This window comes from Mus musculus, chromosome 14 (genome assembly GCF_000001635.26).
Source record: "Mus musculus strain C57BL/6J chromosome 14, GRCm38.p6 C57BL/6J".
In the NCBI taxonomy this organism is placed as follows: Eukaryota; Metazoa; Chordata; class Mammalia; order Rodentia; family Muridae; genus Mus; species Mus musculus.
Window position 1 is genome coordinate 100,174,170 of NC_000080.6, and position 25,041 is coordinate 100,199,210.

At 40.8% G+C, this 25,041-nt stretch overlaps 1 protein-coding gene across 9 annotated transcripts in view; it reads right to left on the reverse strand.

Annotated features, from left to right (window-relative positions):
- Positions 1–25,041, reverse strand: part of Klf12 (Kruppel-like factor 12) — a 419,711-nt gene that overhangs the window by 307,989 nt on the left and 86,681 nt on the right. For 2 of the 9 annotated variants that reach the window (XM_011244970.3, XM_011244968.3), the window contains exon 1: positions 221–392. The exons of the other annotated variants lie outside the window; for them this stretch is intronic. In XM_011244970.3, the coding sequence (XP_011243272.1) occupies positions 221–232 (12 nt within the window). In that variant the 5' untranslated portion in view covers positions 233–392. Of the gene's footprint in view, positions 1–220; positions 393–25,041 lie in introns of those variants that run through there. 9 annotated transcript variants of the gene reach the window in all.

The following is a 25,041-nucleotide window of genomic DNA, read 5'->3' on the forward strand; positions in this document are numbered from 1 at the left end:
AGGCTGTTATTTATAGAATAAAACCCATTATCACTACTCAAATATTGAACAAGAATAGTTTGTATTCAAAGATAAAATTGCCACAGGGGACTATTGATACAGGAAATGTGGCTGGAGAGATATGGGATGCATATTAAAATTTATATAGCAGAGAGGGGAAATGTAGTTAACAGGTATGTTTAATATTCAGGCAGCATTGACTGCAATTGTGAAAACTTACATTTGCTGACATTTCAATTATAACCTTCTATTTTCAGTGCCTTTAGTTCAATCCAGAACTTTCCTTAAAGGTCCAAAATTATGTGCCTTGCAAGGTCTCAGTGTCTAAATGATTTTTGTTGTTGTTGTTGTTGTTGTTGTTGTTGTTGTTGCTGTTTGTCCGAATGAAACTTCTAGGGAAAAAAGGAAAACAAAGACAAGTGTCCATCTACTCGTCTCTTAGAGCAGCAAATTCCGAGGGAGAACAGGAAGGAATAAGACAGCTTTCTCAAGTAAAGCCAGGGGATTGAGTTGTTGTTGCTATAGAAATGGACAATGGGAGAGTCAAAAACCATGATTCTAAGCCCAAAGTCTGACCATAACTTTGATGGTTAATTGTCTTTATATTTTAATTGGATAGAAGTGTTTAGATATGATAAATATATGTTGTATAAAGAGGGTAGAAAAAATATTCTTCACATTGCTTGCAAGATCTCACAACTTGACTATAACTATGCTGAGGTCAATATATCTAACTTAATGCTATTATAACTCTCAATACATTCTGCATGTGCAATTCTTTGTGAGGTATATGAAGTCCCCATATTTAAATTCACAGCATAAAGCTACTAGAAGCCTTATTGAAATTTCCTGACTACTTTAAAACCCAGTCTGAGAAGTCCAGCTCTGCCAGTGAGCTACACCCTCAACCTTGATCTTTTCTTTCCTTGTTTTGTTTGAGACAGGATCTTGCTACGCATCCCAGCTTGCCTGGAACTCACTGTGTAGTCCAGGGCTTACCTCAACTTACAGTGATCCTGCTGCCTCTGCCTTCTGAAGGTTGAAATGACAGATATTCATCATCACACCCACACCCAGTTTATATGCAAATCTTGAATCATTTCTATTAACATTTATCCTTTGGAATCTTTACATTTCATCTGAGAGTAAACTTGACACAGGAAAACCTCACTGTTGGTATCTGTGTTTTCCCGGGAGGTGTGTCAGAGCTGTTATAACACATACCACAAACTAAGAACTCAGGGAGCTTCGAGTCAAAATTCAAAGTGTCAGAGGGGCTGTAATCACTCGTAAAGCAATGGGAAATCTGTCCCACGCCTTTCTCTCCATTTCTGCTCTTGCTGTCAATGGTGTTCTGCGACTTGTGAACACGTCACTCCAGCCTCTGCCTCATCACATGATATCTTCCCTGTGAATCAGTGAGAATACAGCCATGTTGGATTTCAAGCCCATATTCCAGCATAGCCTTATCTTAACTCACTACACTGGCAACAACCCTGCATTCCTCAGCCAGTTCTCACTCAAAACTCTAAAACAGACATGACTTATGTGAGATTCCTTCTGAAGCAAGTGGAGCTGGAAAGGTGGAGACAGCCACCGATGGCATTCAGAAGCAAACCTGTTGATTCTGAATGGGCAGCACTGGGCAGGTTTCCACAGACCTCAAGGGAAAAGAAAGGAGTATGCGAAACAGGGCTAACATCTCAAAGGTTCCCAGGACAGCTCATGACCATTAATGTACCAAGTTCCTGTTCCAGCCCTCAGACTCTGATATACAAAGAAAGGTAGAGCCTGCAAGCCCAAACTTCTATTGTCAGACCTATGGCAAGATCCTTAAAGATCCAGAGATTCAAATAGAATCTCAAACGTTTCCCTGCATGTAGGTAACATATAAAACTAACACATAATGGGAGCATCAATTTGGAATTCCAGACTCCCATCCCAACGTGTAACCAGGGCGACACTCACGGTACCACAGTTCTACAGCTTGGCTCCCCACTCAGGGGATCAGGTCTGTATGCTTGCAGTACACAGTACATACAGTTGGTGAAAAACTTCTGTTTCCAGTCATCAAGAAGAACTGATCAGGATACAGGTCTTTGTGTTATGTTCACAAATTTATTTCTGATAGACAGCAAGCCAGCTACCAAATCCTAATTCATGAAAGCATTGGATGCGAAACATTTTTATCAAATTCGATAAATCCACGGGCACATGTTACATGAGTTCTGCTGACTGGTTTCATCTTTTCTGGTATCGTCAATCCTAAGTAACTATAAATACCAACATACTACTGGTATATAAACAATATTTTTAGGAGGACAAGCAAAATCATCTGGTTGAGTCAAAATTGGTTCTGATAAATGAAGATATACTCAGGAAAGTTAGACTGGCTAAAACATATGACAAGAAAATCCTCGTCATCAGATTAACTTTTATTAGTTCTTCCAGTTTCAAAAAGAGTTCAGATGTTTGAGACTCCAGAAAATCATACTTCCTACCTCTCTGACACTTCTCAGCCTTTAATAACCCACTGTTTGTTCTAACCACGTTGACTTCTAAACATAAATAAATCTCTCCTTATAACATAGATCAAAATATTTCTTCTATTTACTAAGTTGACACTTTCTTTGATCTCTTGCAAACCCATTCAGGTAACAATTTATATATAATAGAGTTGAAAGTAAACAGACTCCTCCGGGAATTTAAAACACCTCAGAAGCTAGGAACCACTGCAAATATGCTGCAAACAGAAGGGAGCTCTAGCTCTCTTGCCTGCCTTTGCCTAGCTGTTTGACAGCAATGTTTTAAAGCCAGGTGAGGAAATAAATCCTCCAATTTGGCTCTGATCCTTGGAAAGAAGCTTAAAGCAGTTTAATCAGAGGGTAAGATTAATGCATACTTCTAAAAAAAACTCCAGAGGTTGCAAAGGAAGTGCTTTTATGCAAATGGCATTCCTTCTTAATTACTTCTATATTCCAAGAAAGGGGCTTCTTCTCTAATCTCCTCAGATGAAGGGTTCAAATGCTCCCTCCGATGCTGATCTCCGGCCACAGCTTTAAGGTCATTTGGAATATGCTTCATTGTGCTAAAAATTACTAATGCAGGTTGCCAAGTTCTCACATGTTGGATGCGTGGGATTTTTCAGAGGGTTTTTTTTTTTTTTTGAAAATCAATAAACGCTCCAATTAGATGCAAAGTTTTTGTCACTTTGTGGCCACAGAGCTGTTCAGTGCATAATCTCCACTTAGTTACATATGCCAGGCATGAAAGGACTCATAGGAATCCAGGCTAATCCAGGTTATTAACCCAAAACGGAGGGATTGGGACTGGACTGGGACCAGGGATGGATGGATGGATGGATTGATGGATGGATGGACAGATGGACAGATAGATGCTAGAAAGAAAATAATTGGACTTCATTAATTTATAAGTACTTGATTCACCAGATCACATGGTCCAGTGCCTTCCGTTACAGATAAATTATGACCATAGGTATATAGAAAAGACATCTATTTTCCAAAGACATTACAATTATCATTGTGCACTCATTGGTAGAGGCCCCATAATTGGGCTGAAAATACTATTTGGCGAAATGCAATAGTATTTCCTTAAATAATTTAATGTTGCTAAGACTCTACTAATAAAACAGTTCAGATTTTAATGCTTGCAACCCAGAAACTTGGTTATTTTTGACAACCATAATTTGGTCAGTTTAGTATCCACAATTATCAATTTTCTAACAGTTCATTGGGAATGTGAGTGTACTTGGATTGCAAACTAATTTTATGAAGGAAAATAAAATGGCTTTCCATTATGACCTCAAGGGGGCAGGAGAAAGTTCTGGGGAAGAGAGAGAAAAATAAACTTGTAGAATCTAGCATTAGCCTGATTACTAAAACATGCGTATCACCAACACAGAAGGGTTAAGGGCTTGGTGGAGAGGTGAGGATCTGTCATTTTCAGTCTCTAAAGAGCGAAGGTTCTGCAGCCAGCTCGTTCTCACCTCCAGGATTCTCTAAGAAGCTTTCCTGAAGACCCCTTAAGCCTGGAGTCACATTAAAAAATTTAAAAAGACCAAAAGTTGCCTTTCACTGGACACTGAAAATATTCAAATTGTAAATTCCACAAAGTGTTCTATCATAATTAAAAAACAAAAATGCAAAGATAGTTCAAAGGACCTCTCTCGGGGAGAAAGAGTTTCCTTCTTTGTAATTTGTGCAAGTGTGTGCATATTTGCTAGCTGGGTACAGCTATGTAAAATATAAACATTTAGCTACATTTTGCTTTTGGAATGCCAAAACCAAGCCTTACCCATCTTGAAGTTTCACAAATTAGAAATCTTTCCACTCTGAAAAGCAAGAGCTCTTAAATTTTGTTTGAAAAAAAGTAACAACAACGACAACAACAAACCACAACCAAACAGGAACTAGAATGTAATTCTTTAGTAATGCCACTCCCAGTGGTGTGTACTCAGGTCACCCTGAGCACTGGTTTTCATTCTGTCTCCTGCGCTCTAGAATGGGGTTATAGCGATTCTACTGTTTTCAAGCCTCCTTCCTCAGCACCACATCTGGCCCAACGAAGCAAAACATCCCAGGCTCCCACCTATGCACCAGTTGGTCAGCCACTGCCACAGTGCATCACGTGTCCCATGCAGGTTTGCTGGAGCTTTCCTGTGTGAAAAGCCAGAAGCTAGCTCAGGGTTTTATAACAGTAAGGAATGCGCCCATAAGCATCACACTGTGTGGAGGGAAGTTTCCGGTTGGGACCACAGCACCAGCAGGGCAGGAAGAACCTAGGAGAAACAGGTTATTGTTCTTAAAAGTAAGAGGAGACCTAGACTAGAAAAAGAACACAGAGAAACGATGTAGGGTTAATATAGCAAAAACACAGTCAATCATACAATGAATAGCTTATCAGTACACCTAGTGAGAACAGCTTGTCCCACAGCTTACAAAAGACTACAGGCAGACAACCAAGAACTCTGAATTCCCTACCACATGTCTGCCTTCCTCCTTAACCTACTCTTGCCTGTCTTCTCTTGAGCTCTCACAGGGCCCTCGGATCAACTATATACACATCTCCTTTTCCATCTCCTAATGTTGTGTCTCAAAGATATGCCCCTAGCTGCATGCTTGTTTACTAAACAGCCCCACAGTTTGTCTCAGAGGGAGAAATCAGGTATGGGTTGCATATATAATTGCCTCTAACATGTCCTACAAATGAGGTAAAGGGGAGGTAAGACTTTGAGTGAAAGACTGTGTAATTGGTTTTATAAAACCTAAGTTAGCGCTGGGAGTATGGTTTAGTGGGTAGAATATGCTCACAGCCCCAGAGCCCATTATAAAGCGAGGCATGTTGCTTTCCAGTAAGCTCTTCCAATTCTTGCAGCAGTGAGTTGGAGACCACTGGGTTGAAGAAGTTCCCTGTCTTTCAGCCTAGACCACACCCAGCATGCTAAACACTCAGTGAGAGACCCTTTCTCAAAGTATTAAGAGGAGAGCAATAAAGAAAGACACTAGACACACTGACATTTGGCCTCTCTGTCTACCAGAATGCACACACACACACACACACACTCATAAGCATGAGTACATGCACACATACTCATAAATGTGCACTTGCACACAGCACATGAGCAAACAGACCAAAAAAAACCCTTAAGAAACAGATTTCATTAAAGCTATTTTTAAGTGCTAATAAAAAATTCAACAGTGGGTTCTGATATTGCCTTGGAGAATTGGGTTTCAAATAGTGTGAGATTGAAATAAATATCATGTTAAGGGAAGGATGCTTGTACGTAAAATGGGGAAATATATTTTTAAAGGTTTTTGACTCTTTAATTTTTACTTCAAAGACTTCAGCATTGCAGAATGCACTTTCAATAGTGAGCATAGAAGAGGGAACTGAGTCACGGCCCATTGGGAGAGCTTGTTTAGCATATGCAGAACCCTGCACTGAGTCCTCAACACCAGAAAATAAAAGTCAGTTGGCTGCATTAATAAGCTTTTCTCTAAGGCAATTCTAATACGTAGCTATTTCAATTCTATTAATAGCTCAAGACTATTCTAAGATAGGGCATCTATGTGCTTCAGTCCTATACTGCTATACTACTGTCTGAAGGCTATTTCTCTCTCGTGTTTTCTACTTAAGATTTATTTTAGTATTTATGTGTAGGGGTGTGTGTGTGTGTGTGTGTGTATGTATGTATGTGTGTGTGTGTGTGTGTGTGTGTGCTTGCCACATGTATGAAGAGGTGCCCATGCAGAGGATTCTGAGACCATCAGATTCCCCTGAAACAGAAGTTACAGGTTCTTGGGAGCTGCCTGACATAGGTGCAGGGAATGGAATTTGGGTCCTCTGCAAGAACACCAATCCATCAACTGCTGAGCCATCTCTCCAGCCTCCTTTCTTCTCTTTTAAAGTTATATACAGACAGACAGATAGATATGATGAAGCATTGCACCATTAACTCAACTCACTATTTCCAATTAGTACTATTGTAACCACTGTGACAAAGTGACAAAAAGACCCTTCCTCATCCAGCATTATTAGGGATCAAAAGAATCTTGAAAGGATAAAGACTAAATAAATAAATAAATTGATAATCCCTGATTCCATAATTGCATTCATAAATTAATTCTACAACAAACAGAGAAACAGACAGAGCTCATCGATGGACCAACCATAGGTGAAACAAAAAACGGTAGGTAATCCATTTTAAAAATATGTGTGCTTTATTTATGTTTTTAAAACAGCAGTGTACTATTATCATGTAACTATAATGTCCTCATTGAAGAAAAATGAGAAAATATGATCGACCTGTGGTCATAAGTGGAAATTCTGTACATCTAAAGAAGGATAAGGCACAGGCAAGCATCTTCTACCAGACTGAGGCATGATAGCTTGGATAAGGTTGTTTTAACAGCTTAATTGCATTGATGTCATAATTTCATAATGTGTTAGAATGTGTAGATACATTTTATATATGTATATATACATATATATGTACATATATATACACACACATATATGTGTCTGTATGTGTACATATCACTATACACACACACACACACACACACACACACACACACACACATATATATATATATATATATACACACAAACATATACGTACACACACACACACACACATTCTCTAATACTCTAAAACAATATAGATTCCAAATAGCCATATTGCTTGAAAACTTATAGTAATGAGTAAGGTCAGCGCTAGAGCCTATGTTCATACAGTTTTTCTGAGCAGCTTTCTAAGTGCTTCATAGTCCCAACTTACATCACTTTCTCACTTTATATTAGCAAGAGGAAAAAGAAAGAAAGCATTTTCATTGTTTTAAAAAAGGGAACATCACGTTGCATGACTAATTACAAAGCTTCAGAGAAATAACCAGCAGTAACCCATCACATACTAAAGCGGCTCGCCATTATCACTAATATGCCTAGCAATCAACATTCATAAAGTACACAAGCTTCCAAGACGCTGCCTCATGCTTTGCACAGATCACATTTCCATAGTCCCCAGTGCAACATGGAGAACAGGTACTTTAAAACTACAGCTTATAAATGAGGACATTGAAAACCAGGCAAGAATCATATATAGCCAGTTACATGGAAGATATTTGACTGACAGTCGGTGACTCAGGTAATACTAGCACTTTAAGAAAACCCTGCTCCTATACAGAAAAGCTACTCCAAATACCACTCTGTCCTTAAAGGAAATATTTCTACCATCCCAGCATTTTTATTACATTTCTTTATGGAATCACAGGATTTTCTTTTTCAGTTATCTTTATCTGTCCTCAAACAGAAAGAATTTGAAACAATATATATGTGAATGGATACATCATTTCTCTTTTTTAGACTCAATGTCACTGATAACTGGCTGGGCCATCTCAGGAACCCAACATCACTCTTTGCTTTGTTTTTGTTTGGTTTTATCGAGGCAGGGTTTCTCTGTGTAACCCTGGCTGTCCTGGAACTCACTCTGTAGCCCAGGCTGTCCTCAATCTCAGAAATCCACCTGCCTTGGCCTCCCAAGTGCTGGGATTAAAGGTGTGCGTCACCACTGCCCGGCTCCCAACATCACTCTTAATCTCCATTAGGTACTCTGGTTACTGTGTGATTTCTGGTTTCCTGTTCTGAGATCATCGATCCTTCAGTGTTATTTCTGGACCGCAGTTAAGTACAGCCTCAGAGTCAAGTTCAATGGAACTGAGGGAAGGGAGACGTCAGGAAGGGTAGGTACTGCCTGCCCAGAGAGAAGCCAAGGCAGGCTGCTCTAAGTTACTTAAGATTGTATTTTTTTTTACCTGTGACTTTTAATTTATTCAAAAAAAATCCACAGTAAGATGACTCAGAACATATTTTAAAATGTATGCGATGACCATCTACAATACATTATCTAAGTGTACTGATGGCCGAACATATGAATCAAAATGCTCATAAGAAACTTGGACACATAGGCTAGAAACAGTCACAGCTGGGGGCAGGGGGGCAGGAAACATGTCATTTTAACCAGTACAGAGACAGGTCACCACAAGAAAGAAGAGATGACAAGGAAAGAGAGAAAGGAAGATGATCAGAAAAAAGAATATCAGAAATACTCAGAGAAGAGAACCTAGAGCAGCAATAGATGTATTCCCTCCTCCCTTTGCCTCTCCATCATCCAGGCAGAATACATTGGCAAGACTTGCACGAGAAAAGAAGTATCTAACACCCTTCCTTAAGGTGGGGTTTAACTAAGCTCTTAAGTGCAGAGGTAAGGAAAATGACACCTGTGGAGCTCTAACTGATAGAGGTAGAACAAAACCTTGCTCCACCCATTTGCTACCCTTCCGAAGAACTAAGTTTCTAGAGACAGGCAATCCTAATCCATTTTTAATATTCGGTTCACTCAGGACAGCAGTTCTCAACCTGTGGGTCACCAACCACCCTTTGCAGTTTGAATAGTCCTTTCACAGAGGATCACCTAAGGCCATCAGAAGACACAGGTATTTTAACAGTAGCAAAATTAGTTACAAGGTGGCAGCAAAAAATAATTGTATGGTTGGGGTCATCACAACAAAAGGAACTGTATTAAAGGGCCACAGCATTAGGAAGGTTGAAAACTATTGTTCTAGAAGCCTATAGCAGCTCGTAAGAATAGCTTTACATGTGGAAGTCACCAAGACAGTCCTGCCATGTCTCAGTCTCTTGAGGGTAACATTTAAGGTAATATTAACAAGAGCTTCACCAGACTCACTAAGAACTCAATGACTCACATAGGTACCGGCATTCTAAACATCACTTCCCGCGAGAAATGCTCATGTGAGAGGAAATGGTCTTCAGTAATGTCACAAGCATGGAATCCAAGCTGAAATAAGAATTCAAATTGGAATCTCACGAACAGCATCAAATATTGTTAAAGGCTTCTTTCTTTGTGATCTCTTTATTTTATTTTCTCATCAAACTTGTCTGTCTGTGGGGAAGTCATGCCTTGGTGCCTATGTGGGGAGAAAGGACAACTCTCAGGCATCTGTCCCCATTCCAACCTCTGGACCTCTAGACTTGAACTCCAGCTGTTATTCTTGGAAGCCAGAGCCTTGCTCACCAAGTCATTTCCTTGGTACTAAAGTAGGATTTATACTTAAAATATCTAAGACATCCTGTATTTTAAAAATAACTCTGAATCAATTATGTCCAGAGTACTATGTATTAGCCTGGAATTATAAAAATTAATCACACTAGACCAGGTGGGCCATAGATGGCATCCAAGGGTTTGCTGCTCTATACAGCAAGCTTGTCCAACTGTGACCACCTTTGTGTATTTTCAACCCTCTTTCCCATTTTCTGAATAATGTTGTTCTTAAATAACTCTCCTCTACTAATAGTATTGTTTTTATGTGGTTTCCCAGTTACTACTGTGATTTATACCTCCATGTTTTGGATTGCTCCATAGATTAGATTTTCACTTCAATACATACATTTTATCTTCTGCTTCATTCTAAGCCACTGGTTGTATTTAACAACAGGCTGAACACTGAATCTCACAAATATTATACACATCATTTTCAAGCAAGTGATCTCATGTACAAAGAACTGGATGGATTATAATTCTGCGTCCATAAAAAAAGTATCAACGCAAGTCCCTTTTATTTTTTTAGTGGCCAACAGTGCCAGTAAGAACAAAACTCATTGTAAGCTGCAGCCCACGAGTGTTCATCACTTTTCTAATGAAAACAATGAATGTGATTTAAATCATCACAGCTGTGATCTTCTGCCACAGCAGAATTCATTGTTTGCTGCAGCCATCCTTGCTAGGCTGCTGGTAGACTCACAGGTAGGTAGAACATGCTCCTAGCAGCAAGGCATATACTATAACAGAGTAACAAGGAGTTCTTTTCCTGCTACATAGGCTTTGGTGTTGCACAAAAATTAAAAGATTTACTGAAACAAATATAAATATCTAATCTAGTATCTCGCATGCATGGTTTTTAGCAAGTACAAATCTTCAAAACAATGTGTGCTTTTCACTATCCACTCAGATTAAAAAACTGTCTTTCAATGGATGAAATACACTTCTTTTAACATTAGGTTAAACAATTAGCTCAGCCTTCATTTTCCTCTTTCTAGCCACTATTTTAGGCAATGGCCAGGGAGACTTGAAGGGAAGGAGGGGGGGAGGGAGGGAAGGAGAGATAGAGAGACAGACCAGAAAGAGAGAGGAGGGAGGGAGAGAGAGAGAGAGAGAGAGAGAGAGAGAGAGAGAGAGAGAGATTAAGATTCCCTTCCTGGATTACTATAAGAAAGGAGAAGCCAGGTTAATATGGTACCAAGCCAGGGGTACAAACCAATACTAAATGACTTCCAAAGGCCTATTAAACTTCCCTTTATAATATTTTAAAGGTGTGTGCGTGTGTGCACGCACCTAGAAAACAGCGAACAACTTGTGAGTCTCACCTTCCATTATATGACCTCCAGGAGTCCGTCTCGGGTCCTAAGGTGGTAGGTAATGAAAATAAATCAACATTTCCTTTTATGATTAAGAACGTTTCATGTGCTAGAGCTGTGGTTCTCAACCTCCCTCATGTTGTGACTCATCAATATAGTTCCTCGTGCTGTAGTGACCCCCAACCATAAATTTTTTTTGCTACTTCATAACTGTAATTTTTACACTGTTAATGAATCCTAATGTAAATATCAGATATGCAAGATGTCTGATATGCAACCCCTGTGAAATGGCCTTCAACCCCCCCCAAAGGGGTTGCAACCCACAGGTTGAGAACCACTGTGCTAGGGAGAGGGTCCAGGGAGGAAAGCGTTGGCCCCTCAGCTTGGAGACCTGATTTTGGAGTCCCACCATTCTCATAAAAAGCCAGACAGGGCAGTGTGCCTGCCTGTAATCCGAGCACTAGGGACACAGAGATCCCTAAATTCCCACCAAGCCAGTGGGTATCCTCTATCAGGGCACTCCAGAGAATGAGATTACTTTTCTCAAAAGATAAGGAGACTGGTGAAATGGCACAGGGGGCAAAGGCATTGGCAACAACGCCTGATGACCAGAGTTCCATCCCTGGAACTTATGTGGTACTAGTAAGTTGTTTAAATGAAACACACAGAGAGAGAGAGAGAGAGAGACAGACAGACAGACAGACAGACAGACAGACACAGACACACAGACACACAAATAAATAATGATTATAAAATATTCTTAAAATTAAACTATACAGTGGAGATCAATTGGGGACAATATCCCCCTCCCCCCCATCAATCTCTGCCCTCTGCTGACATGCACACACAAGCGCAAGCACACAAGCACAAATACACTTTCATACACGTACACATAGTATGTATGTTTCATTCCTTAAATCGTCAATAGGCACTAAGGAGAAACTTTCAGTAAACCAATATATTCATGCCATATAGAAGAAGATCTTCATCATGTATAGAAGAATTGATCTGGAAAGTTTTCAATATAAGTGGTTCCTCGTGGATGTTCTCTCTGTAATCTGAACTCAGCTTAACTCCTACTGCTCCAGCCCAGCACACAACACTTGTGGCATTGATGTAGCCACCTGCTCCCTCTCTGCTCCTACGTGCCAGAGCACAGAGTATAGGAGGACAGTGTTCTCCATCCCAAAATACTACCTATGTCAGAGCTCACTGAGCTCAGCTTCTTGCTTCTCTCTCCAAATGCTCACCCAGTTATACAGGTGTTCAGTCCGTGTACAACCCCAGCATTGTCACTGACTCACTGAGACTTACACATCATCTACGCTTTCCAATCATTCACTGTGACTGCGACCAGATCATACGCTGCGAGGCTCTGCTCTCGAATCAGGCTACTTATCACTGTCTCCTACACCTCCTTGTTCTGGCAACACACAAAATTAAGTACATTCTTGATGGCTGCTTAATAAAAATAAAATATAATTACAATAATTTCTTTGACTTTTCCAAAAGTACTTAGTTTTAGACAATGAGTTCAATGTTGAGTTGTTTTTATTCTATGAAATCACCATTTACATGATTTCATATCATCCTCAGTGGCTGACTTCCTCTAGCTACAAGGTTCCTCATGAAAAATAGTAATATTCACTGTCACATCATAAGTTGTTTCTCCAGTGTATGGTTTATAATTTTCCATCAAAGGTAACATTTTGTTAAAAGTGTGCTTTATTTTTAACATATCAACTACATCCATTTCCTCCACAGCTCTGATTTCTGGATCTGGAGTCAACTCTTGAAACTCCTTGTCTATTGAAGATTTATAAAACAGCTTAGTCTTACCACAGTAACCTATGCACACAATGCTGACTCAGTGGCTGGGCTTTGTGATGCTGGAAACGGAATCCTAGCTACAGTGCATGCTGAGAAGCAGTCTACCCCTGAGCTCTATCCCAACCTAGATGTGGTTTTCTAGAGCATAATGTCACCAACAGGTGTTCAGTAGCTTAAGAGCGAAGCTATCTCTAGCTTGACAAACTGTGACAACTAGGTAGAGCAGTGGAAATAAGACAATATAGAAGCAGCTTTAGGTTCCCAGTGTAGAACAGCCTAAAAGGACTCATTATGGAATCCACTGTGACAATCACTCTTTCATCACTTAATTCTTCTCATAACGCGTATACTTTGTTTGAGTTTCTGGGCTTCTTTATCCTACAGCTTAATTCCCATTTGCATTTGAACACTCCCTCAGAAAAGGCATCCTGCCTGGTCCCTGTGTTGATACTCCTTGTATTCTCTCCCTTCTTCAACAGCAAATGTCAGTTAAAAGTGATGCACACAGATACTCTCTGGTTTGTGATAGAATTCTAGCCTGACACAATGTCAAGTAGATAATATTGGACATACAAAACTTGCATACTTAAGCCCGTTCCCTTCACAGTGTGGTAACTGCCGGGAAGCTGAGAGCCACTACCACCTTTCAGCATCATAAGAACACACAGCATTATATATGGCTGGGCCAGGAAAAGACCAAATTCCAAGTCTGCTTTCTACTGTGTCCTCTCCACACAATTATAGAGTTGAAAAATTCTGAGTCCCACTTAAGCTGAGAATACGTGCATACTGTGTGCTACTGGGATTAATCTGACACTTAGTGAGCAGGAGCATCCTTACAAATCCCCACTGAGAAAGGCATCATCAAAGAGTTGCTCAATAAATATGTTAGGTGGGAAGCAAGGGGTGGGAGGTGGCTCGAGGTACAGTATTGTTGTTCTTTGATCTGATTTGTTTTCTAAGAACAGTCTACATTCAGCTAAATGAAAGCTGAAAAGTTCTGTGCAAGCAAGCGATCTGTGCTGAGTTTTGGAAAAGCTACACGTTCATTCCCAATGTGATGAATGGAGAATGTATTTGTCACCCTAAACAATTTGCTACACTCTTTTTGTATTGTTCCTCTGAAAACCTGGGTTGAGTCCAAGCTCACCACCATACGTAAGTCCAGTTCCAGGGTGCCCAGTCCTCTCTTGTAGCATCCTCAGGTAGCAGGCATGCACATGGTACATAGCATGTAGGCAAAAGAGTCATGCACATGGGCGTTTGTTTTAACTTGTGTTTGTGTGCACACAAGAGATTCCTGCATGTACTATGGTGCTCCTGTAAAGGTTAGAGAATAACTTGCAGTGCTCTGTTCTCACCAGTGGGTCCCGGGGACTGAACTCAAGTCACCAGACATAGTGGTGAGCACCTTTACCACCTACATCATTTAAACCATTTCAGCAGCCTAGGCACATTATTCTCTCCTCCTCCTCCTCCTCCTCCTCCTCCTCCTCCTCCTCCTCCTCCTCCTCCTCCTCCTCCTCCTCCTCCTCCTCTTCCTCCTCCTCTTCTTCCTCCTCCTTCTCTTCTTCCTCCTCCTTCTCTTCTTCCTCCTCTTCCTCCTCCTCCTCCTCCTCTTCCTCCTCCTCTTCCTCCTCCTCCTCATCTTCCTCCTCCTCCTCCTCCTCCTCCTCTTCCTTCATAGTATACATATGAAAAATGAAGGGAAAGCCCCTTTGTTGGCCTAAAGCTTACCATGTAGGCTACTCTTGCCAAATCTCGGGGATCCTCCTGTCTCTACCTTCCCAGCGGTGGGTTTCCCCAGTGCACGCCACCACACCCAGCCAAGGCCAGGCAGGCACTTTGTCAAGAGAGACATCTTCCCAACCTCCATTTTACATTTTGGGAAATGCCTAAGACTCGAACACCTTTACAGATGCTTTTAAGGTTTCAAAATGTCTACAAAAGAAATGTTAACATTCTAAATTTAAACTTCTGAGTCTGGCAATCAAAGAAAAAAAGATTCCAGCCCATACAGAGTTCTGCAATTTGAAAGTGTTTTTAACAATTTTTACAAAAAACAAACAAACAAACAAAACAAAACAAAACAACCTTATATCGTGTCTCCAATGTCAACAGGAGGAACTCAACTTGAACTAGCAAATCTAGGAAGAAGGAACCGAACCCCTTATATCCAAACCTGTCCAGCATACAAGTGGTACCCGGGTTCCATCGCAGGGCACTCCTCTGACAGTGCTTATCTGCAATGCTTTTCGCCATCTCTAATCAGACTAAGTCCCTGCATGAGCCCTATGCTTTGTATCAAGGGCTCACTCGAATTCATATATTGTACTTTAACCCTGACATTTTATTTGGCTGTAAATGATTTTCTCCCACTAGATAAATCCTCTAAAAAGAGTGTTCGTTCCAGGAAGATGAAGACTCTTAAACAGGTCCCACAGCACCTAATAGAAGAGTTAAAAATTGATTGTTAACAAAATGGAACAGGGAGGTTATGTTCCCAAAATGAAAAACAAGCTATTTTTAAAGGCCATGCCTGACACTTACCCAGACTCGTGGTCCCCACGCCCACCCGCGGACTCCCAGATCCACTCCTCTCACACAGCTCACAGGAGCAGGATTGCAGGACAGAGACAAGTTGGGCTGAAGGTTTTAAACCTGAGGAGCTGGCCGACTTTCCTTATCCAGAGGATGGGTGAGTGTGTCTGAATGCTTTTCCCAGTAAAACGGGTTTTTCCTGTTCCTTTGCTTTAAAAACAGCTCCATGGTGGGAGTGGAGAAGGCAGGGCAGGAAAACAGGATAGCTGAGTCAGTGGGAGAGGACAGTCCTTTCACAACCTATGCCAAGACTTCCAAGACCTTCCTCCCTTGATCCTCCATTACTGGGAAAGACAGGAAGGACCAAGTGAGAGAGGAGAAGCAATTCACCTCTCTCCCCCACCAAGCAGTCAAGCCTCCCCATGATGCATTCGTAACCTGCTGTCTATTTTTATCTGTGTGACACACAAGAGTTTCATTTTTAAGAGCTTAACAATTTCCTACCGGAAAAGCTAAACACCTGCTTTTCCCTTCTGTGTCAAGCTCTTGCTGTGTATGTCTGCATATTCGCAACCCAAGATGCTATCTTCACCCCAAAGGTTGGATTTCCTTATGAGAACATGGTCATCTATTCAGACCCCCATAGGCCTACAACATACTTCCATCTTAACACCTCGGTTATTATGAACCTGACGTCACCAACCATACCAACTCAAACTCCCTGAGCACTCTAATGCAAAGTGTGACTGATAAGATTTTTTTTTCCTAAAATGCACTTGACAGTATTTGGGTCATTAATATTGTGGGTGTTGGTTTTGTTTTTCTTTTAACACTCTACCGATGTTCTATAATGCCGGGCATCTCCTCTATAATAAATGCAGCAGGAGGTACAGGTTGTGATTCTTGGGAATGTGCTGGCCTTATGATGGTATCAGCAATCCTAGGGCCAGGAAACAAACCTCTAAGAATCTTGTTTCTTCTTTCATTTAAATTTTTTTTCATTTTACATACTCATTGTACATGGCACTGTGCTACATGGGACACTGACAGACAAGTACTCATGGTACACTGAGCGCATTTCCTTTCATATTCAGACCATGAGCTTGGATCAGAGATGCTAAACATATAAGCAAATGGTCAACAAATGAGGTCCTTGTTGGTCTTCTCCTTCTCAATACAAACATCTTTTGCTTGCCATAGTTAAAATGCAAAGTGCAAAGTTACGACTGTCCAGGACTTGGTTTAAGCATACGGAAGGAAGATTTTAAAGGGAGGTCCAAGGAAGCCTTGAAGGAAGGGAAGCCGTAGATATAAACCTCATATGTGGGTTCTGGCATTTAGACAAATGTACACATGGATAAAACTGTGGTCAACCACATGCACTGGCACAAAAATATGGGTGAATGTAAAACTAACAAGATCTACATAAACTGTGTGGGCGCACCAATGCCAATGCCTTGGGCTTGGTTCTGTACTCTGTTCTAGTAAGATGCAAGCAGTGGGAGTCACTGGTAAGGAAAAGGTAAGACATAAGGGTCGCTCTGACTTTGGGAGGAGTAAGTCCAAGTGACTTCTGTGAACATGCACCTCAAAATTCCTTCCAATAAAACCAAGAAGCCTAAATAAACAAACACACAAACTCTGTTACATGCAAACGCTTTTAGCTAAACACAGATGCACTTAGACCTCCATGCATTCAGAATGCAGTAAGCACACACTCGTGCCTGGCACCTATCTATATACTTGGATGACAAAAACACTCGGATCCTCACAGTCTAACCATCCAGCACCTAAGCCACACAGAACGGAAAGGAGGCACAGGCATATTCTATCAGAAAAACGACTGACAGTATCGTCAGCAGGTCCATGTGTCAAGGTCAAACTCTGAAGACAACACACTGGCCAATCACCACATCGTTCACAGTTCACAGAAGAAATGATAACGCATGACTATTATAAAATAGCCATATTAACCTAAGGTACACATCATTACAATATCTGCTCTGGGGAGAAACTTTTTGTTGTTCTGATGTAATGGCAAAGAACAGCAATCAACTCTTCATAGAAAGTAGAGATGTATTTGACCACAAGTGCCCAATGTTTCTTTTCAATAGTATATATATATATATATATATATATATATATATATATATATATATACCTTAGAAATATTAAATTCTTCAAATTAACATTACACATAGTTCAAAATATGGATATATTAGGAGTGGAAACAGCCTAGGAGGACAGGAGGCTGTACTAACAAATACTTTCACTAGCAAGCCTACTAACCTGGAACAGGAAATATTTTTCAAGACTACATTTACAGATTTACTTTGCACACTCTGTGCTTTCCTGGGAAGATATGTAATAAACAAATAATTTAATTTCAAATTAGTATGAGCTCCTACTCAAAAGATGCTTTATCTTTATTTCTGATTAATTTACAATTCACCTTATCATGGTACTTTCATTTTCTGTCAGTTTCTTCCAGTCAGTTCTTTGGGGTTTCTATTCTAACATAATATGAAAAGAATTATTAAAATAACTAGTCTAAAACGTTTCTGCTGGGTGCTGGTGGCACATGCCTTTAATCCCAGCAATTGGGAGGCAGAGACAGGTGGATCTTTGAGTTCAAGGCCAGCCTAGTCTGCAGAGGGAATTTCAGGACAGCCAGGGATAGAAAAACCCTGTGTCAAAAAGCCAAAAAATAAGAATAAAATACAAATAAAGTAATTATGCTTTAAACTCATAAAGGACTTATAATCAAAGAATTAGATTTTGAAATGGAAGGGGGAGACAATTAAATCACTAAGTTTCAAAATAATAAATAAAGAGAAATATAGCATTTCTATATACATCTTTATCGCCAGCTCTAGTGTTCACTGTACTGAAGGTGACAGAGACAAAAGGAAGAAACTGACCCCACAAAATATTTGGACACACAGGAACATATTATAATGTCCATCCATGTTGATGCATACACTATGATGCTCCAACCCCTTCGTATGAAACAGTACCTTCAACCCATGGATGTGCACACATGTGGCTTTTTTCAAACAAGCTTATGAATGATGAAGAGTGAGTAGCCTATAAAGAGGCATTCGCACAGAAAGCATTCAACTACATGTCTGACTTGAATAATAAGTGCGTTGTTTTTAGGCGGGACACTGGATCTCAGCATTCCCAAATAAACAAGTCATTAAAATATCACTAGATAGTTGTATTACCTAGTTCAAAAGTTACCTGTCACAAGGGCCAGTATGTATGAAAAATATAATAACCACAGACTACACTCACCGCCATCACTTAACAGCAAGTCACATTTTTTTCAAGTCAACCAAGTACCACCTTAAAACCAAACGCTAGGGCAAAGATCATCCAAGGCAGACAAAATTCATGCTATCTCAGAGAGAGCATCTCCAAGACGGACACTCTCTGTATATGGTACCCAGAACCATGCATTACAGCCAATCACCATTCCTGAAAAACACTGAAGAAAGGTAGAGTATCTAGGATCCTAGCCCAAAGGCTTCAGCCCTCAGACCCAGTGAGAAGCTCCATCAAAACAAGAAATAGACTTCTAGTACTACAGGCTGGATGCCAATATCAGCACACACACACACACACACACACACACACACACACACACACACACACACACACACGTTCCACTTTAAGGCATCCAAAGACTCACAAGTGCTTTCCACATGCATCATTTAGTACAATGAATAATCAACAAACAGGAAATTTTGCTACACGTTCTTCAGAGAGTGTCTACAGTTCTTCAATACACAACTACACATAATATTAAGTCGTATGGGCCAGGTTTCCAATAACTGAGGTCATTAAAAATGTCTGCACCATGTTTCACAACAAAGCAGGTGAGAAGAAAAAGCTCTCTTTCTTTCTCCCCACCCTCTCAGTCTCCTCCATGCAAAGCTTTCCATTGACCGTGCGTCCTTCTTCATTCAGATCAGTCACATTGTGTGAGTTCTTAATAAGTCCCATAAGTTTTAACTGAGAATCTCTCTCTTCCTTCTGCATAGCATTAACTGCTTTCTAGAGGGGCATTAAATAAGACCCCCACTAAAACTTCATGCATGCCTCTAAAAGATTATATTCCCCAACATGCTAGCATGTATCTTCCTAAGCAGGCTGCTTTTCTCTTCTGCACCCGTGTTCACCTTGTCCCTCTGAATGCTTTGGACAGAAACCCATGTCCTTTATAGCAGCCCTAAGGCAGCTTCCTGGGAGACAAGCCATGTCATTTCTCTACGATCTCTGAGCACCTGTGGCATTGTGCATGCTTTGCAGTGTACATCATCCTGGAGAATAATTAATTACTGATGAAAGGATGTCACATAGTAGCATCCATGGAAAAGAAAAAGCATTTTATTCTTTATGTAGTAACTGAGCATAAGAAAAACACTGAATACAAGATATGTGTTAATACATATGTATTCAAAGGCATTGACATTAAATATTCTTAAGATAGTGATATATTATCAAAGAAAAACTATATAAAAGACTGCATTTAATAGTTAACTTATTTACAGTAATCACTCCTTTTAATATTTAATTAATAATAAATAATATTATAAATAATTAATAGTACTTCAAACTAATAAAAGAAGAATCTTAAACCGAAGCTATACTGACTCAACTCCCCTGGTCACTGAAGTAAATACACACATTACACACATTGAGACACACTTGCAGATTTCCAGAGGAGAAAGAAATCCACAAAACAGAGCAGCCAAGGTTGTAAGGGTAGATTTTTGAGTCAGGATGCTATGGCCCAATATTACCTTCACCACCCACTGTGTGAATGTACACAAGTACATATTTCTCTATGCTTGAATCTCATCATTTGCAAAATGACAGTATCAATTTTATCTTCAGAATATAAAACATGTTATATTAAAGATATGTAGTGTAAGTGCCTGTCATTATTTTTGTACAATGATTTTAATCACAACTTAAGTATTAAGAAGGATGTTATCTACTGGCATAAGTCTTAGTAGTTAAGACTGTAAGGGCTATTTACATGAAGACTCAATCCTGAAAACCTGTATCTGCCCTGGTAGCCTGACTCCTCTCTCTGCCAGGCAATACTTCCTGCTGCTACCATAATTATGGTGCCAAGTGGTCAAACTATCTCCAATATTACTAAAAGGAAGGAAAGCAAGGCGAACGTCTCTGCAACTATCTTGAACATCTTATGAGTTTGAGCTCTGAGAATCTTAGTTCTGCCACAGTCTGAGGGAACAGAGATTTAATGGTTGCTTGAGTATGAACATCAATTGAGTAAGACCTGATAAGTAAATCTAAATGGTAATAAAGTAATTCAGAAGGTGGTTCTAAATACATAATGGTAAATATTTAGAATGCATCGCTCACTCAAGCAGATAAGACCAATGCTTCATAGAACAGGAGAGGGTAAAGCAGTTAAATGGGTAGGAAGAAAGCATTAACTGAACAACAAGTTAAAAGGCAGACAGCACAATGAGTCTTGATGAGAAGGAAACCTTTCTAGGGTGTGGACAGGTCTCAGACTAGCAAAGATGCCAGCAATGAAAAGATTGGAGAGCGATCAAGATGTTCACACGATTATCCAACCTCCTTCCCCCCCCCCAAAAAAAAATAAAAGAAAGGAAGGAAGGAGGGAAGAGAGAGGAAGGAGGAAAGAGGAAGGAGGAAAAAGGATGGGAGAAGAAAGAAGAGGAGGAAGAGAAGGGGGCAGGGATCACAAAGAAATCCAGGCTGAGTGTGAAGGCACATTTCTTCCATCCTAACATGCAAAGTGTTGACAGAGGAAGTTCAGGTGTTTGAAGCAGCCTGTACTAAAGGATGGGGGTGGGAGGGGTGCAGGGAATGAGAGACTTGCGTTTTAAAGACCCTGCACGTGATAAGCTAGGTCTGTCTAATTGACTGGAAACCCTCTTCACAAGGTTGAAGTTAGAATCCATTCATAAGATATTAGTTTTCATTAAGCCTGGAAACTTGGAAGATTGGATGAAATGAGGGTCTCAGTTTGCTCAGGCTTTGCTAATTACCCCACAAATGGCCAAAAAGGAAAATAAAATTAAGACCTTCATCCTTTGACAGACTGAATTGTTCCAAACATCAAAAATTAATGTGTTCAGTTACTTCAAAGGAGTAGAATGCAGTGGTGCCCACTAAAACCTGGAGCTGGGGAAGAGGAAAAGGGTAACTCTCCCAGGTCTGACATGATGGTGATAGCACAGAAGGAAGCAAAGAAAGAGAACACGAAACCTTGGGTGTGTGAATGAGAAATGAGCCCCTAGTCTCAGGTATTCGAACACATGGTCATAGTCGGTGGTTCAGTTTCTGGAGGTTTAGGAGGTGTGATGGGGGCAATAAATCACTGGGGCAGAGGTTTGAGAATTTAAAGACTTGAGCCACATGTGGTTCAGTCTCTCAGTTGTGCTGCAGCTCAATACGTGTGACCTTGGCATCCTGCTTCAGCCATACTATCTATCCCAAAGGCAAAACGGATGGAAATCTGCCCACATAAGGCAGACACATACACAGAAGAAGAAAGAGACAGACAGACAGAGAAAGGAGAAAGAGGAGAGGGGGTAGAGGAGGAAGAGAGACAGAAACAGAAGGTGTGGGTCATGAGTTCCTATGCTCCATTAATTGGTTCTAAGGGGTAAAACCAGTTCACTCCACAATAAGGGTTAAGTCCTTCCCTTACCAAGAGCTCAGGAAGAAAGTGTGTACGTCTTTATTCAGGGTAATATTTATGCTTTCTAGAAAGATTTAATCCTAAAACATTGGACAATGGGCCTAGTTTGAACACATTAGGCCAGAGCCTCACGGTAATTGCTGTGTGGGTTGGAAGACACTCGGGAGAGTAGTGAACACATTAAACAGAAAGCACGCTATCTTTACTTAAAGGCCAATTCTGTGTCAAGAGTCTGCATTTATCCCTACTGCCAACAACAATATACAGCACCCTTGAACTCACCATGTTTAACTGCTAAGTATCTTGGACAAAACTGAGAGAGAAAGGGAGAAAGGATGACACTGGCAGTCAATAAACAAATTCTCCCGTCAGAGTTAACAACTCTTCCCTCATATTTTCCTCTTAAATGAGTGGCTCATCCGAGTAGCCAGAAAAAAAAAATCCACTTTGCCAAGCTCCCGGGCAGAGAAGGAAAGGGGTCCCTGGCTACAAAGAAATGATGGGAGGGGATATGACACCGTTCCTAAGCATGGGTGACCCTTGTTTCACTCACTGATGGTCTACACCTCTCCTCTTCTTGGAAGAGAAATGTCACTGTGAATGCTTCATTCTGCATCTGAAAAGCAGCAGGATAGAATCATGGTTCTTGTGATACCCAGCCTTAATAGGCACGCCCGGCAGTCAGCTCTTGGGTTCAAATTCCATTCTCAAATAAGAAGAGCCACAGATGCTTGGAGAAACTGCCGGTTCCAGGGTTGAGGCAAAGATGCATGAGAGATGAGTATGTAGGATATTCAAGTGTCCAAAAGGACAATACTACCATTTCTTAAAAAAATATTTTTAACGCACCACACAACAGTGGCAGGGTATCAATATATAACAGTACTAGTTTATAGTCTATGGAAAAGCTAAACACGCGAGTTCATAGTGGCAAACAAAAGAGGCTTGGAAAGCAACAAAATGGAAAAGGCCAACGAATCCAAGTTTAGTAGGCCAAGGAGCCAAGGCCTTCTGCCCTTGAATGTGGCCCTTCTCCCAAAACCCACAGCCCCAGATGCAATTACAGGAAACGCATCAAGCCAGTTCCAGCACTGTACAAAAACCCTGACCAGAAGTCCTCACACTCAGGACAGTCATCAAACACAGGACAGCCAGACGCACTGTTACAGCCAAAAGGCTTCAAAGACATGTGACCACACGTGGTGTGTGATACCAATTGAGAGTACCTAACAGAAACGGGAACTGAGGTAAAACTTGAAGTGATCTGAATGAAGGCTGAACGACAGTTAAAGGACTTACAGCCTCGAACAAATATAGCATCTCAATCGGGGATTCCAGTGACAGAAAACTGAGTGAGAGTTCCAGAAAGCTCCCTGGACCATACGTGCATTTTTCCCACGATTCTATGAAAGGGTGAGACTTATTTCTACAGAAAAGTCCACCCATGATGAATTAAAAATAAAGATGGGTATTCTGGAAAAAAATCAGCATATACTATATCAGTTTGAGAGGCTATTAAAGATACATTTTGCCATTAAGAAAGAAGGGGGGGAAGAGGAGGAGGAGAAAGACTAAAGTGGATTACAGCTTTAATCCCGGTACTTAGGAGGCAGAGGCAGGAGGATCTCTGATTGATGTAGGCTAGGTTACAGGTTGAGTTCCAAGACAGCCAAAGGCTACAGAGAGAAACCTTGTGGGGAGGGGAGGGAAGGAAGGACGGGAAAAGAAGAGGAGGGGAGGGGAGGGGAGGGGAGGGGAGGGGAGGGGAGGGGAGGGGAGGGGAGGGCAAAAGCCAAAGCCAAAGCCAAACTGGTAACAATTCTGACAGTCCATGAGTCTGTTAGAGGAAAAGTGCTTTTCTGAAGGTGGTTACAAATTAGAAACACAGATTGGGAGATGGCAGATAGGTAGATGCTGTGCAAGTATGAAGACCTGAGTTCAACTCCCAAATACCTCTGTAAAAAGACTGGTATGGATGCATGTGCCTATAGCTCTAGAATTGGGAGACAAACACTGTACTCTCTTGAGCAGTTACCAGCCCAGTTACCACTGTTCAAAATACACTATTTAGAAGCCAGGATGTTTAAGCATGGTGGTTTTCCTTGGTATTGTCACTATCCATCTTTCCAAGATGATTCCATTTACAATTAATAGTTCACTTTGCCCACTGTATCCCTCTGGCTTTCTTGTCATTTACTTCCTCATACTTATTGACTCATAGAATTGATTCATTTTAACATTAACTGCTTTGTATCCAAACGATTACTAAAACATGGGAAAATGTAACCAGAAGTTAACATGCGTATTGATTTTTAAACCAGTAAGACGAAGTACAATAATTGCCCACTACACAACTGAATAGGGATACGTCTGTCTTCTTGTCCAACACAATCCTCTTCCATTCCACAGAAACTTTGCTTAACCAATGTTGGGATTAACACATCTCTTTCCTCTATGCCAGCAGTGGGCATAGCGGCATGTCTATCTTCCCTGTCATCCTGACAGGGTTAGGGAAAGAGGTAGCAAGCCAATTGTAAGCTATCGGAAAGTGGTTGTTAGTTCCCTGAGAGGAGAGTCTTTGCTGTGGAAATTGGAGGCAGCTGGCAGCTGTACTATTCCCACATTATGATATCTCAGAAGAGGCAAACAGCAGCCGCAAAGCTGGAAGAAGGTGGAGTGGGAAACAGACTCGGGATGCTATTTAAACTACAGAATGGAGGATGCTTAAGAAAAGATTCACTTCTTGGATAACCCACTTTTACAAAACCATAAACCACAAAGCCACCTTCAAACTTCAGCCAGTCTGAACTGACTACAAAGATCAGGGTTAGTTAGCTCCATGTATCAACAAACTGAAATGGAGGTGTGGCTGAAGTAGTCACCTGCCAGAGTGTAGAGGGAGGTAGTCGGTCTATGGTACACTAAGGTAGGCGACCATGGAAGTATGACTCTCTCTTCTGAAAGAACCCAATGATAGCCCATTTCACAGCTCGACTATCCTTCGG